This window comes from Sander vitreus, chromosome 24 (genome assembly GCF_031162955.1).
Source record: "Sander vitreus isolate 19-12246 chromosome 24, sanVit1, whole genome shotgun sequence".
NCBI classification, from domain to species: Eukaryota; Metazoa; Chordata; class Actinopteri; order Perciformes; family Percidae; genus Sander; species Sander vitreus.
Genome location: NC_135878.1, coordinates 7859859 through 7876492, shown reverse-complemented (window position 1 = coordinate 7876492; position 16634 = coordinate 7859859). Strand labels below are relative to the sequence as shown.

At 40.3% G+C, this 16634-nt stretch overlaps 1 protein-coding gene across 4 annotated transcripts in view; it reads right to left on the bottom strand.

Annotated features, from left to right (window-relative positions):
- Positions 1 to 16634, bottom strand: part of LOC144512709 (fibroblast growth factor 14-like) — a 64220-nt gene that overhangs the window by 19600 nt on the left and 27986 nt on the right. The window contains exons 1-2 of one of the 4 annotated variants that reach the window (XM_078243586.1): positions 14110 to 14131; positions 5261 to 5371 (exon numbers count right to left, since the gene is read on the bottom strand). In XM_078243586.1, coding sequence (XP_078099712.1) covers positions 5261 to 5312 — 52 coding nt within the window. In that variant the 5' untranslated portion in view covers positions 5313 to 5371; positions 14110 to 14131. Of the gene's footprint in view, positions 1 to 5260; positions 5372 to 7327; positions 7353 to 13426; positions 13620 to 14109; positions 14132 to 16634 lie in introns of those variants that run through there. The other 3 variants (XM_078243583.1, XM_078243584.1, XM_078243585.1) reach the window with 3 other exon arrangements.

Sequence of the window (16634 nt, the reverse complement as noted above, 5' to 3'; positions counted from 1 at the left end):
TCCAACTGTGCCGACTGCATAGAGCAGATAGCCTTTATTGTCAAACTCTGCTCCCGGGGTCCCGTCTTCGCCAGCTGTATGGAAGTGCACTTGATATTAGACTTGGATGACTCGTGGTCTTTTATTGCCTCTAATTTAAGGTTAGTTGTTCCTCTAACGAACAAATTGTTTGCATTTTCTGACGACGCGTAGGTTTGACAGTATGTACAGTGCATGGACTGGTCGTTGGGAAGGTAGGCTAACCATTCCCTCGTTTTCCCTTCGTCATCAATGCACCACTTGTTCGAAAAGAACCTTCTCTTTTTCTTTACTTCGCCCTCAACAGTTTGTACATTCATAGCTACCGCTGACTCCGCGGCGGGCCTCTTAACACCGGGGATATGTCGCCACATTTAATTTTATTATTTTTTTATATTTTTGGGGCATTTTAGGCCTTTATTTGTATAGGACAGCTTAGACTTGAAAGGGGAGAGAGAGGGGGAATGACACGTAGCAAAGGGCCACAGGTTGGAGTCGAACCCGCGGCCGCTGGGTCGAGGAGTACACCTCTATATATGGGCTCTACCAGGTGAGCTACCCAGGCACCCAATTGTCACCACATTTTTTTTAACCGATAATTTTCCTTTCCCTCAGCTCAGCTATACGTGTCACGGACTAGCGCTGAAAACCAATCAAATGAGTTACTCTGCTGCACGACTAAAACACCAAAACAAGTTCCTTCCCGACGCTATTTTGCAGCGGCACCACGGCTGGTATACCATGCAAAGTCACCACCCTAATTTCCCACCCTGCTCCACACCATCTCCAGCAGAGGGGACTAGACCCTTTTGTCAAAGCCATATATTACAAAGGGTGTTTTGAAATACCGCATTCTCAACTTCCATGCAAATTCCCTCCAATTTGGACTATTTAGGCATTTATGCCAAGACACCCAGGACTTTTCCCACTCATCATCTGGGATTATGGTATTGGCCTCCAGTTCCCATTTATTTCTCACATCTAATGTATTACAAACAAATTCTGCTGTACAAACATGATATAATTTTACTACAGTGGGTTTGGTTCTCCACCACTTCAATCCAATACTGTTCAAAATTAGATGGCGAAGCTTACATTTTTTCCCATTACTTATGTCCTCAGGTAGTGACGTACTTGAAAATACCTGAACAATTCATTAGCTTGCATTACCATATGGGGCTTGAAGTTGGGGAAAAACCCTGAACGTCATACCCTCAAATAATTGATTTACTGTGGTCAGACCTTTCCCCGCCCATACAACAAGATTATTTTTGGGGCTTTTTCCCTTTATTTGATAGTGACAGTGGATAGACAGGAAAGGTGGGAGAGAGATGGGGGATGACACGCAGCAAAGGGCCGCAGGCCAGACCCGAACCCGGGCCGCTGCAGAGGACTCAGCCTACATGGGGCGCACGCTCTTACTGGGTGAGTTAGAGGTCGCCCCACCACTGTCCATTTTTGCCAGCAGAAAGTCACTAATGGAAGCTATATTAGTTGCCCTGGACAAAGATAGTGGCAAGTTCCAAACTTTTCTTATCTTTGTTCAGACCCATTCATTTTGTATTTTTAATTTTTGCCACACTTTTGCCTCCACAAAAGGGAGTATAAATGTGTATTCAAGTTATTTCATTTTAGTCTTATTGTAGTCGAGTCATGTAGAAGTTGTGTGCCTTTTTTATCCAATTATAATGCCTCAATCGGAATGAGAAAAAGAAATCAGAAAAACTAAAAACTTAACTCTTGTGTTGTGTTGACATTGACTTTACTTCCTTTGTCCAAAAGACCAATTTTGTTCTTTTAAAATATATATTTATTTCTTCTGACCTCATTAAAACCCAACATGTAGAAACATATTGAAGTGATAGCCCCTCTCTTAGCCACAAACTGAGCTTGCAAATTTGATGTAGGTGACAAAATACATAAATGACCATAAAGCACAATTATTACACCAAGTTCATATTCCATGTTTAATGTGTTATATAGGCTTTATATATATATACACACACACACACACACACACATATATATATATATATATATATAATAGAACTGTGAACATCCTCCATTGCACCTGACCATTGCATCACCTATGATGGATAAGAATATGAAAATGTTCCTGCATGAGGCCCTGAGGCATTGTGTATTATATTTTGACCTTGGTCATTTTTCCACAACATTTTAATATCAGCCTATTCTTGTTTATTTTTCTTGTCTCGTTCAAAGGCACATTCATGCTCTCAGCTCCATCGGGTCAGTGTTATTTGAAGAACAGCAGTCAGTGATGGTAAAGGAGCAGACAGCTGATCACACCGTTATAGCCTCAGGCAGGTATTTTAAAGGACAATGCTAGTGTCACGGGTGTATTTGTTCACTTCCTGCAATCCCTTACTGTCTTGTATCTTTTTCGATTTGTTCTACCTATGAGATATTTTTGTTTTTTACTAGTATTTTGAAGCCTCAGCTGGCAGCTTTTTGGTGACAGTAATGGATTACTTTTACTGACTTTGTTGGAAGTAAAAACAAAAAATGTTGTTTTGCATGACATTTGAAAGTGTGTGAGCAAGCCTTTAGAAAGTTAGCAGAAGTTCTTTACAAACATCTATTCAGAAAAAGTCTGAATTAACATGAAATTAACATAACAAATGAGCAAATACTCCAATCAAATGAAGAAAACCTCTGAGCTTTCAAAACTCACATTACAAAATGATGGGGGAGCTGCAATAAAAGAGCAATTGATACTTAGCTTTAAAACATAAAAACACTATAATGAGGTTGATAATTATTATTATTATTATATTTCCATCGTGATATAAGCCAGTACCTAGCTTCTCTCTAATGGGACAAATATTCTGTTGATTATTGGCCATCATTACACATGAACGTCTCCCTCGCTTTAATCTGTATGCCTTTTATTATTTCAGAGTTATTGATTAGCCTGCTGACAGCTCATACAGTCGACTTGTTATGACAGAAACAATGCCAAACTAAATTCCAGGTGAATGCTGCCTCTCTCTCTCTCTCTACATTCAGGATGTTACTACACATTCAAATGTAATGTTTCAATGAAAATGTTTCAATAAACGAACACAATTGCCAAGGTAAATGTGTTAAATGTTTACATTTACCAGTTGCTGCTTTATTAAATGATGCAGCATACAACAAAGTCAAAATACATCTCAGGATTAACCTGTGGAGTAAGTGGAGGATGGGTTGCACTAGAATCTGAGTTCATAAAAAACATATTTTTCTACTTGAACCACAGCATTTAAAACCTAAGCTGGTTTGCAAAGCATTTTGGGGATGTTTTCATCCATTTTTGATGGTGTAATTGTCTTCGGTTGGTGGTTACAGCCCGTGGCTCGAGTATAAGATGTTAATTGTTTCATGTTGTGAGTTTGATGCCTGGAAAAAGCTGAACTGCTGCATTTTTCAGTAAACTGAAATTCATTCATTGCTTTCATTTACCCAGCTTTTGAAATGTCTGCCTCCTTTCTGTCATCACAATGGAGATGAACAGAATGTTGTTTGTGCTGCACAAAACATAAAAAAAAACATTTGCAGCCCATCTTTTCTAAAACATTCTGAGTTCTTCTTGATAATCCACAGACCTCACTGTAAACAGTTCATATCTTGAATATTTCTTCAGTTTGTCTAACAATGCCCATATTAGCTTACACAACTAACCCACTCATGTGTTGAAAATATGGTACTCTAAGCACACTTGGCTCTATTATCTAATTATAATCTAATTAATCCTTTAAAGCCAAGTGGTGTAACGTTTTGAAGGCTGTTGCCCTCTCTGAAATGATGATTGAATTAATGCAAAGATTTTTGTGGTGATAGATTGAATCGAAGACTTTATTGAGCCACTGCAAAACTTTAAAAGACACACCAGCTAAAGACAGTCAATGCCATTTTTTTTATTCTATGCAAAAGGAAATACACATATTGTGTAGTTGATGTATTATAAAATTACAAAATAACTAGAAAATGACCTGTTATGAAGGCTGTGAAAATAAATGTGCTATTTGGGACCAACAGCCGTGCTGGTTTTCTTTCTAATCAAGGGCTGACTACACCTGGGATATCAGAGCCCTCTTTAATCAAGGTTACATAGAAATGGTCTCTAACAACCAACAGTGTTCAGAGTGGAGCAGAAGAAATTTAAATGTGCGTAAGTACACCTGCGAGTAATCATCCTCGATAAATATCACACTTTCTAAACCACCATCACGCTCATGCACAGCCTTCATTAGCATAAAGATATGCAGCCAGCTGATTAGAGAAGGTAACAACCTTCCTTTTAAATGCTGCAGGAAATGTCACTGATGTCTCCCCTCTGCTGAACACGGCTCAGCCAAAAACTGACAAATGAAAAATGTAGCTTGGCAACAAGTGTGAGCTGCAGTATATTCTGTTTGATCTGTGGAAGACATTTAAATAATGGTGATGTAAAGACATTTGCCAAAGAAAAGAAAATAATAGTAAACAAGTGGGACATCGCTACAACATGCAGACGGCAGAGAGTAACCAGTAAACCGCAATTTCCAACAATGTGGAAAGGACACTTAGAACCAGTGAGTCGCCCGCTGTGGTGTTTACTGATTAGCGTTTGATTTTCTCTCAGCCTAGCACATCAGAATATAGCAACGGCTACATTAATCAGTAAGCCATCCATCTGCAGCTTCTCCCTGAGGGCAGTGTTGGGTGCAGAGGTCTAAAAAACTAGGCCTTAAAAAACTAAATTCTCTGAGCAGCCACTTGCCACTTTCAGTCTACCAGTTGGTGTGCTCTCTGAAATTTCCTTGTAAATGGAGGAACTTGATCCTACTTTAACATTTAATTAACATTAATTATCTCTATAATAACTAAGATTCATTAAATGTTTCCTGCTGGCCTCTTCTTCTCACAGAGAAAAAAAAGGTATCTCTCAACTTTCATCAAATCAGATGAGATCTCTAAATAGCTATTTGCCCTTGAGAGAGACTTACATGTCTTTTCTTTTGCTATGATGAAACTTTGGGTTTGAGCACCGATTTTCTCTTCAGTTCTTTCTTTTTCAGGTACTTGCTGCACTGCACTACATTCTTGCATTGTAAAGAAAAATCACAATGCAACTCTTACACACATCTAGCAACTCTTGGCATATTCTCTGCCAAATGTACTGTAATATATTGGTACACCTGATTGTGGTGTGTGTGTGTGTGTGTGTGTGTGTGTGTGTGTGTGTATGTCTGCTTACAAGAGTTGGTGCTGTCGTCTTTGGTCCCGTCCATACTTCCATCCTGGCCCATCTGGAGATAGAAGCCCTGCCTGCAGAACAACCTGGTCACTATGCCCTTCAGCTGTGGTTCTACACAACACAGACACAGACAAAGACACAGGAAAGAATAGTTGAGAAGAATGGATCATCAAATAAGTACAGCCCTTCAGAACAAGCAAAAGAATAAAATGAGGCAAAATTGGTATTCATTTTTTTCAGCTTCAACAAAAGGATTTATCTACAAATTCATCCCCACAAATCAATTTTTGCACAAATCCTGGAGGGCACGTTTGAGATACACTACAGTTTGCCATTAAAGAACAATGTGACCGCATGCGACCATATGCATCCTGAGGGATTTCATGTGCAGAGACTAGTCGGGCACATCCAATCCACTACAGGATTCTTGGACTAATCTTTCCTTCATGGTCATCGTTCCATTTCAATAACGCTGATAAATTATTTTTGAACCTTTGATGGTGTCGGGCAGCTTCGTAATGGCTTAGTAGCTCCCATATTCTGTTTACTAGCTATCTATTGGTTTGTAGGTACGATTCCCTTTAACAAAACTCAAGATAACTGTGGATCTCTAATGGTTTCTCCCCACCTAAAGCACATCATCTATAATGTCTTAAGGCAGAGAACTATACTGTATTAAAAATACAGGTTATTGCCACAAATTCTTAAATCAACAATGGTTGAAATCTAGATGTTTACATCATTACAGATTTAATATAACAAACACAAGGAAATCACTGTTGTTCCCATTCTAATTTTCTAATTATTAGTCACTAAATGCAGTGTTCATCCATCTTGCTTTACAGTAATTAAACAGCAGTCACTTTGCCTCTCAGTTTGGTTCTTGCCTCTCAACATCAAATACAAAACAACTGAAGTAAAAAGAAAATGATTAAAACTACAACTGACAAAGAGTTTGGGAAGGAGCTGAGGGACAAAGACCGACTGAGTCACTAGATAAAGATGGAGAGTGAGAGACTGATAGAAGGATAGAAAGAAAAAAGACTGAAGATCTGGATGGTTGTGCAGGTACAGACAGACATTTGTTCCATTTTATCATCATTACTTCCATCACCCCTTCTGCAGATTAGCACCCTTTTTCAACAAAAACACACTCACATTGGTAGGTCCTTGGTTGGTGACACTGATTATTTAATATGGCCGCTCACACACACTTACATGTGATGTGACCACACCCATTCTCCCTCTATAAAATATCAGTGACTTCACCTTCGTCGGCGCTTGCGAAAGCAGTGTGGGAATCCCCTTTGAACATATGTGTGTGAGTGTGAATGAATAAAGGTATACCCTAAATGCACAGGGAACAGAAAAAAGCAAAGAGTGACCCAGATTTTTTAGTGTGTGTGAGAGAGAAAGAGAGAGGCAGGGGTGTTTTCCATCTTTGTGAAGGATCCATCTTGTGCAGCAGGGGGGAAGGAGGGAAGAGGAGCGGTGAAGCTTGCAGCCAGCACTCAAACTGACAAAACTCCCAGCACACTACTTACTGTAGCATGTTGTGTGGTGCAGCCAATAATAAATCTCAGTTAGATTAGAAGGACAGCTATTACATATGATAGCATAGGATCTACCACCAGGAGGAGCGTAGTTACACGCACATCACATGGGGGTGCAAGGCTATTGGAAATCAGAATATGAAATTATGTAAATTAAGATATATTTGGGATAGGATGGATGGTTTTTCATTCTTTCTGACACATAAATATTGGCATACTAATTGATAATGAAAATATTTGATAGTTGCAGCCCTGTTCACAAACCAACAAGTCCTCAAAACCATACAACGACTTAGGTTGTTTATTCCTACAGTCCAGTCTGTATTTTCATGCATTAAGTAAATATAATTCCATCTGACAGCTGTGATATTTCTTACTGCTTTATGATTCAAAGTTTACCTGACCAGCATCAGTCTGTCAGAGTACAACAGAAGTCAGCACACACTGCCCACTGCAAAGAAACGGAAATCAGTCACATTTCAATCTCTCCATCCTTGTTTGTGTGACGCATTACCAGAGGAAGCCTCTGGAAATGTCATTTATTGTCTCTTATTTTTTCCCAAAACGTGTCATGTCCTTTATATTTCATCTATGACATGTTAATTTATAAAACATATATCTTAAATGTTACTAAAATAGATGCAGTGGCACAGGGGAGAATGTACCTTCCAGCCCGGCTTTGCATTTATAAATCTGTCTTTCTGTTGGGTTATACCTGTCTGATATAGATATATTACAGCAGGTGCATTTCAGTGGCAGCATGTCATATCAAAGTACCTTTCCTGGCTGGTGTTGTGACTCAGCCGATGGGAATTTTCAAGTCCACGCATTTATTTTTCAAACAGGGTTTGTAGAAAAACATTTATATTTCTCAAAGTGAGATATGGAGAATAAAGGTTTTGGTTATTATGTCCATATGACTATGGACAATAAACCAAGTGTATCCAATTACCAATATTATGGATCTTGTATCAACCTAGATTTACTCAAATTTGTAAATAGTTTTAGAGTTAAAGTGAGAATAACTAAAACAACCAATCACAACTAACCAGAGGTTTAATCAATCAACTCAGTCTAATCCAGTATATTTAACTGGTAACTGATTAGACAAACACATGAAAGGATATATTTATCTTATGTGATATCATTTATCCAGGTATTGATTTTTAATCACAGACATCCAGCCCTATTATGAGTATAATTACAGAATCAGACGGTGTTATTGTTGGTGTTCGCATAACTCCCTGCTGTGACGGATGAAAAATCAATAATTCTCAACAGGGGACTGTCCTGCTGCATCCACTTAGCATCAACTCATCATCTACTTATGTGTTTATCCATCCATCTAACATCCAGTTATCCATTTACTCATATTCCAACCTGACATGCCCAACCGCTGGCCCTCAAGCAAGTGATATTCCTACCTTTCCCAGTATCTCCACATCCTGTCTGTTACTAGGGAAATTCCCATTCTTGTGTTGTCATGGCAACGGCATGAGATTCCAGACTGTTCCAATGAAAGGGTATTCCCCCATTTCACACAGACATACACACACACACACACACACACACACACACACATACACATACAGTGCACACACACAAACAGCTATATTTTCATCAAAATGTGATCTGATTCAATCAGTCAGCCCGTCAGGCGGCCACGCTGATTTGACATGTCATATTGTCTGTTAATTCGCCCCAGTCTGAGTCTCAATACAGTGTTTAACACAGTATAAAATATCAACATGGGTGTCTCATACAAGCAATGCATTAAAAGACCTTTCTCAATCTTTCACATACACCATCTCACTAAACAACAGCACCCAAGTGAAGAATTCACAAGTAGCAACTGAATGCAACAATTTCATCCTCATTTACATCAGAGTGATTTGTGATTAGAGAAACACTTAAGGTGCTGACACACCAAGCAGACAGCAAAGTGGCAACAAAGGCTGACTGTGGCGTCGCCTCATGTCTCCTTAGGTCGCCTGTGTCTTGGCCAAAAAGTTGCACTTGAACACACCTAAACAACTACAGTCGACGGCCAACTAGCACGTACATTCTGCGCCTGCGTGAAAGGAAATAACTTTCCATGCCAGCAGGCAGCGGTAATGTATTTGTCATTCAAAAAGGGAAACCGGATATATAAACAGTTGCTATGATACATCCAACAAAAACAGCGTTTGCCCGAATCAGCAGCGGCAGCACAGAGCCTACGGTCCCTCTGCTTGGCTCTCGGCCAAGACGACAGCAGACACCAGGAGACGGCTAACCAGACTGTCCATTTCCCAGGCTCGGCAAAGAAGTCTCGACCGAGCAGACCGCTGCGGATGGCTGGCTAGTTAGCTAGCTTGCTAATTCCACCCAACAATGCCTTCATGCTACACTTGTTACAGAAAATGAGCCTAATAAAGTTGTCACTCATCTGGCAATAGCAATGTGCTTTCCTACAATGTGGCAACAGTGTGTGAATGAAACATTAGGTTGTTAGTTTTACTAATTTAGTGGCCGCCCGCTGCATAGTTAGGTAGCTTGCTTGCTAGGGGGCTCAGTTCTCAGAGCTTGTTAAAAGGAACATTCAAACATATTTGTTTTCCAGTTTTGACAGCTCTGTGTGTATTTGATTGATCAGATGAGTTAAGGATGAGATGAAGATGAAAAAGCCTTCTGTGTGTGCCCTCTCGACAGTCATTTGTTAGCTTTCCTCACTACCCTTTTTCTTCTCGTGCACTAATTCGCTTAAGCTGAATAGGCAATCAGACGGATTCCTCTTACCGACATCCCCAAAGCTCATCTGTTGAATCGACCGAAAAAGAGGGTTTAAAGTCGATGAGTAGCAACGGTGCGTGACACACTGCAAAGCTATGGCTACGGACGCTCACAGCCGACCATCTCCTTGTTGTGTCAGCACCTTTAGGGTGCTGAAAAGGGTGGATTTCATGTTAAAACACAGATAGACCATTCAGATCTTGTTCAGACACAGTAAATGTACATCAACTCTAATATTGCAGCAATGGCGCAATTTGTTTTTAATTTACACTAAAAAATAAAAAAAAAAGTCCTTAATCTGCTTTAACTGCTTACTATTATGCATTGATTGAAAGGCGACGGAACACCCTGTACAGATAGCCAGTCCATCAGGATAACATACAGACAACAGAGGTGACAGTGTTAACCACAGAGCTACATATTGAGCTACTGTATGTATTTTATTAAGCCCAAGTTCCACTGGAGTATCCTTACCAGGGGCCTGAAAAAGCACAACTGGTTCCTTTCAATGTGAGGAGCAGCAACTCGACTTGTATGTCCTCTCGCATCACTGAACTCCTCATCTCAGCAGTGAATCCTTATTTTTGACATATCCATATTTTCATCCTCTCGGTCACTACGCAGAGTTCATGACCATGGGTGAGGGCGCAACACAACTTTTTCAGCTGCAGCGCCTAACCAGCACTTAATCTTATTCTTCTCGTTAGCGTCACATGAAGATACGACGCGTGGATACTTCACGCCCCGACCCACCACCACAACCTTCCTGGAACTGAAACATAATTGTGGTTTAAGGGTTTTTGAGCTTCAATTAGCTCCGAGAAAAGTAGTTTTTCCACTTTCCTATGAAAATGACAGTCCAACCTTGCAAGCATGAAGAAAACATCCTTCCAACTGACAGCTGTGATATTTCTTGCTGCTTTATGATTCAAGGTTTACCTGCCCAGCATCCATCTGTCAGAGCACAACAGAAGTCAGCACACACTGCCCACTGCAGACAGACTGAAATCAGACACATTTCAATCTCTTCGTCCTTGTTTTTGTGAAGCACGGCCAGAGAAAGCTGCTGGAAATTTATTGTCTGTTTTCTTTGTGTAGAATGTGTCATGTTCTTTATATTTCGTCTATGACATGTTCATTTGTAAAACATAATGTCAAATGTTACTGAATTAGGCCTGGAGGCTCAGAGGAGATTGTACTTTGCAGCCCAGTTTTGTATTTATAACTATATTTATAACTAACTGTCTTTCTTTTGGCTTATATAACCCTGTAAAATATAGATATATTACAGATGCATTTCAGTGGCAGCATGTACCAGAATACCTTCCCTGGCTGGTGTTGTGTCTTAGCCAATGAGAATTATTTGAGGCTGCATGATTTATTTTTTGTACTAAAGCTACTAAAAGCCAATATTTTGTGGTGTGTTTCCTCACTTTGGCGGGGAACTCTTGTCCATTATGACGTAATCAAATGCTCCACTCAAAGTCAGACTGATGAAGTAGTTTTAGGTTGAGTAGCAGCTCTTAAATGAGGCTGATTTCACTGCAGGATTTAAATACTGTTGAGTAAAATCCTCCCACACCAGTGCCGTGAACTCTCCAAAAAGCCAATTTTGGCTCCATGTCAGTCTAACTCTACCTGATAAAAGCATGCAAATTTGAGCTGTATTGAACCACATCTTTGATCTAGTAATGAAGGCTGCAGATCATTTTGAGTCGGTCTCTCCTTCACAAAACCTCTGGAAGACAGTAGGGGATATTGGCAAATCACACACACACACACACACAGCACAGAGATTGTGGATGTTGCCAAGCTTTCACCAGCAGCTCTCACAGCTGGGAGAGACGAATGGAGGGAAATGGGGGAGGTAGGGAAGAAGGGAGAAAGGAAAAAGTAAAATGATGCTGGAAGTAGAGATGAAAATATCTAAGGTATGTGGGGATGATTGGCTGAAGAAATGTGATGAACGGAGAAGGAGGGGGAGAAGAAAGAGGGTAAGAGAGAAAGCTGACAAAAATTGGAAAAAGAGAAAGGAGGAATAAAATGTAGAGGAACTGAAGCAAAGACATGAGAAGAGGAGGAGACAAAATGAAAGAGAGGGAGAAGAGGAGAGAAACAACATGAAACTGGAAGAAGGGATGAAAAGATTTAAGGTAGGAAGGGAAGATAAGGATGGAGAGGAGGAAGGGAAATGAGGGGGAGAAGAGGGAAAGAAATGAGGTAGGGGAGAAGAGTGACAAAAAGGAGAAAAAGGAAAGATAAAAATGTAGAGGGACTGAAGGTGATACACAAGGAAAGAATGCAAAAGAAAAAAAGGAAGGTGAGAGGAGAGGAGGTTTTTGTCATCTATTCTTCTCTAAAAAGGAAAGAAGAGAACAAAGCTGGAAGGAGGATGAAAAGATCTAAGGTAGGGAGGGAGAATTGGATGATATAAGAAGAGCGGTATAGGAAAAAGGGTCAAAAGGACGAGAAGAAATGAGGGATGACAAAAAGGGAAAAAAGGAAGAGAAGGGAGGAATAAAAATGCAGAGGAACTAAAGACGTGGCAAAAACAGGATGGTAAGATAGAGGAGAGGAAGCTGTTGGTCTGTTTCTCCTGAAGGGAGGAAACGAGAGGAAAAGTAGAACGTAGCTGGAAGAAGGGATGGGAAGATCTACAGTAAGGTAGGGAGAAAGGTGACCAAAAGACAGCGTGATTTATATATAATCTGCTTACTTAGGAGACAACGTCATTCTTCTGGACCCACAGGCCACTCCGAGGCCTGGCATCACACACAGTCATCAAACAACACATCAGAATGCAAAATATATCAAAATAAAAATAAAATATTTTGTAATGCCTGTTTAGAAAAGGAAAGAAAAGGAATTGGGGTTCTAGAATTTGGCTCTTAGATCCCACATATTCCTGTCACTCAACAGACCAAACTGGTGAAAACCAATTCATGACTCCTACCTCTCCTCTATCTCTTCCTCTGCCTCTCCTCTCATTTCCTGCCACCTTCTCTCCTCCCTTCATCCATCCCTCCATTCACAAGCACCTGCTGGTTTCTCACACAATCAATTGATTACAACAGCACTTATCGCCTCTGCTACTGAACGCTAACCACAGCACACAATTACAACGTTCTCATTAATCTGCATTCACTGAGATATCTAATCAATTATCTGTGCATTGAGTGAACAACTGGATTTGAGTGGCACACAATCTGAATAGTGGAAATTTGTACTTTTTGACCTCCACATGAACAAAAACCTGTTTCTTTTCATTTTTCATTCCACGAGAAAAATCTGAATTACACTGAGCAAAGTGTAATTTCAAAATAAGAGCTAAATTATGAGCTGAAAATGACAGAGCAAGGTAGAAATGCAGAACAGGCAGAGGGAGAGAGAGAGACTAGACAGACTAATCTGTGGCTTCAATAATGGATGTACCTGGAAACTACTGAACCATCAGCACTACAGGACATGAGTGTGTGTGTGTGTGTGTGTGTGTGTGTGTGTGTGTGTGTGTGTGTGTGTGTGTGTGTGTGTGTGTGTGTGTTTTACCAACACAGAGAAGAGAGAGGGAAAAAGAGAGAGGGGCGAGTCTGTCAATTTGTTCATGATTGTGGTGTGTATTGTGGTGTGTATTGGGGTGTGTGCGCGTGTATGAGCGCGCGCGATTGTGCACCAGAAGGGAGTGCATTAAGGTGGTTGTGTGGCCGCGCGTAAAAGTGTATGAGCGTGTGTGCCTTTTTGCATTTGTGTGGAAGGACGCACATCTGCATATCAATGTATCTGCGTGCATGTAATTGTCTGCATGCATGTGCGCGTTTGTCCGCCCCCCCATTTCCCCCCACACCTTGTCTCCGTAGCCTCCTTTTCTTCAAACCAAATATCCGGACTTTGGAGAAGATGTCGACCAGGTTCCCGTTGCACAGCCCCTGCTTCTTACCGGGGCTCTTCCGCCGCCGGTGAGGAGTCGGTCGGTGGGCGTGTTGCTCTCTCGCCTGTCGCTTCTGCCGGATCAAACCGCTGGCGATGGCCGCTGCCATGTCTCCGCCGACACAAAAACAGCCCCGTCTCCGTCCGTGTCTCCAGTCTCTTCAGTTGTGTCCACCGGAGAGGACGGAGCGCAGAGAAAACCAGACACAAACCTCCAGTCTCCGCGTTAGCGGCTATAACGGCCCCATACTTCAGCCACAACGCGGTACAGTCCAAAATAAAAACACCACTTCACCTTAAAGCATATTTTCTGGTGTCATTATTCCCCAGGCCATTGATTTGAAACGTACAGCGGTTTACCTGCTCGTCACGTTTCACCGGTGTGTCTGTCAGTCAGATAACAGCACCTGTCACTGAACGGCTCCTCCAACCGATTTTACCGGACGTCGTTTGTCAGTTTCTGTTCCCATGGTCAACAGGCGAGACAAACAAAAAGGGAGAAAAGGAGAATGCCTCAGAAAAAAAATTCTGTCCTCTCCTCTGAAAACGTCCGTTTGTATTCCACTGAGAGAAGCGCGAGGCGCGCGTGCAGCCGCGAGCTGCTCCAGCTGCGTGAAACTAGCGAGAGTTACCCAGAGCATCACCGGAAAGAGGGCGGTTGGACTTTCAAAGTGAAAGCTTAATGGGATTTGTGTTATTCGAATGGATTATATAGCCCACATTAATGGCTCACTTTACAGACAGGCCTATTCCTATAGTCTATTCTTCTTTGATCTTCTGTCATTTTGCTACCTGTTGCTGCCATCAAGTGGTCAAAATCATTTCATCTAAAAAAAATTAAGATTTTGTTTTATCTAGCTAGGAATACAACTAACAGTTTCAGCGCTAGTAAAATTAACGATGCATTACACCCCTTTTACATCAGCCACACTATGAATAGCCTATTTGCTTTAAAATACCATTAACAGTGGCAGCTACATGGCTAAATGTCTCCTGCAGTATCCCAGTTTCATCCTGTGTTATGTAAAGACACAAAAGGGTGTCCTCTTTTATAATGTGTCTGTTTTCATTTAACATTTACCTAGTTTCCTGTATAAAGGCTGTATTGTGGAACTTCTTTAAACATGTTTTTCCCTTTCAAAGTCTACAGCGAACATTTCGTGAAAGGCGTAGAACATTTTTACTTAGAAATATGTTTCAAAGCTTAAACTATCAATTATATTCTATTTTTATTTTGAAAGTAATGACCGGATGTCCCTGTAATTGTCGTTCTGGGTAATTTGACATTTGAATGCGCGAGCGCTCTCACACCGTTGCTGGAGCCACGAGCCCAGCGAGCAGTCACACACGCGATCCCAAAAACAACCTGTCATCCTCCTAACGGGCCGGTGAAGAGGGGTGTGTGGGTGGAGGGGGGGGGGCGGGGGGCGTCACTGGTGGACGGTCGGCTGGAACCGGTACCAGCATTTCTAGGTATACCTATGCTGCGCTCTAATTACATATTGATAATAAAACAATTTTCCACTGCACTGCTATTATATGGAACAATAGAAATATACTTTTAGGTTACGTTTAAGGGCTGTATATAAGTGCTCTATATCAATCTATATCAATGTAATATTGTTTTTTTTTTCACTTGGAATAACTTATTGGAATAATCATGTAAACAATTTCTGCTGGAAAAAAAGTTTGGACTATCAACAAAAAATCTTTTGATTAATAAGGTTAAAGAAGGTTCATTTAAAGTCATTAATATTAATGTTACCCGGTTAGGTCCTTTTTTTGTCAAATTCAAAAATGATATTTGATGTGCCTTATGTGATTCCCATACTGAAACTGAAAACTAAAACTGTTGTCCACATCTATTCTGGAAATGTGTAAATATTAACATAAACTGTGGCAAGATATTTAGATTAATCTCTGATAATATTATCTGTAACTTTAACTTTTACTGGAAATTGTGTTCTTTGGTATTTTCTCATAAATCTCATTATATTCTTTGCAAAGTTTTACATTTATAAATGTAAATTTGCCAAAGTAAAACCTCCTTTCTTTCATGTTTTCAAGAAAGAATGGTGCTATAAATGAAGACAATAACTTTAAAACAAAAGAGATATTAAGACTTAGATTGTGCTCACCATTTAATGTTTTCACTTAATTTATTTTCTATTTATTCTTTGCTGACCCCTGGCATGTTTTGTGTTACTTTATTTTATTTCATTTATGTTTTAATTAAATTTTAATTGTCTTTTGCTTTTATGTATATTTTCTTATATATATGGTTACAAGTATTACTGTTTATTTGCATACTTGTAAAGCTTACTGATTTAAAATAAAGAAGAAAAAAAGGTAGCAGGTGGCTGGATGGAGAATAAAACGTGGCAACAACCCTGCCTTCTACATTATCACTTTACCTGTTTTAGGGAACAGCGCATATTCATTGTGGATACAGCAAAATTGTGAAACATTTTTCATCCCTATCATAATTATTTTATTTTAGACTGACACAAGTAAAGAATGTAAACTCATAATAGGAAGGTAATGCAGACAATGAAACCTGCTCCACTCACCGTCTTTACCCATACACTGCTACTGTCTGTATTCAGCTCGTGGCAGGCTTTCTGCTTTAAAAATGCAAGAGGTGGGCTAGATTGACAGGCTGATAAAGTGGAGGGCTACCTGCCTCACATGTCTGGTTTGTCTACTGTACACGTGCCTATACCTTTCAGAGACTGCTGTAAGATTATACTACAGGACACACTGTACAGGAGTACCACTTACATTTCCTTCCTCAATGTAACAGTATGTGGGGGAAGTATCAGGTGTAGCACTAGCATGTACAAGCAGACAAAGTCAGACAAAGTATTATTATTTTTAAGTTATGTTCGGATTTAAGTTTTGCCTAAATTTCACAAGCCAATAAATGTGTCTTTCCAGTGCAGCATGTAGGTCAGCCAGCTCTCCAGAATAGAAGCTGGGCTGGGACCCAGCTGGACACAAAGAATACTGAAATTAAATGTTCCTTTCTTCTGGGGAAAAGCATATTAAAGAAAGTCCCAAAACCTTTTCCAATCTGTCCTTTCAATGGATAACTAACAGTCTATTTTGGCTGTGTGGATTATTAA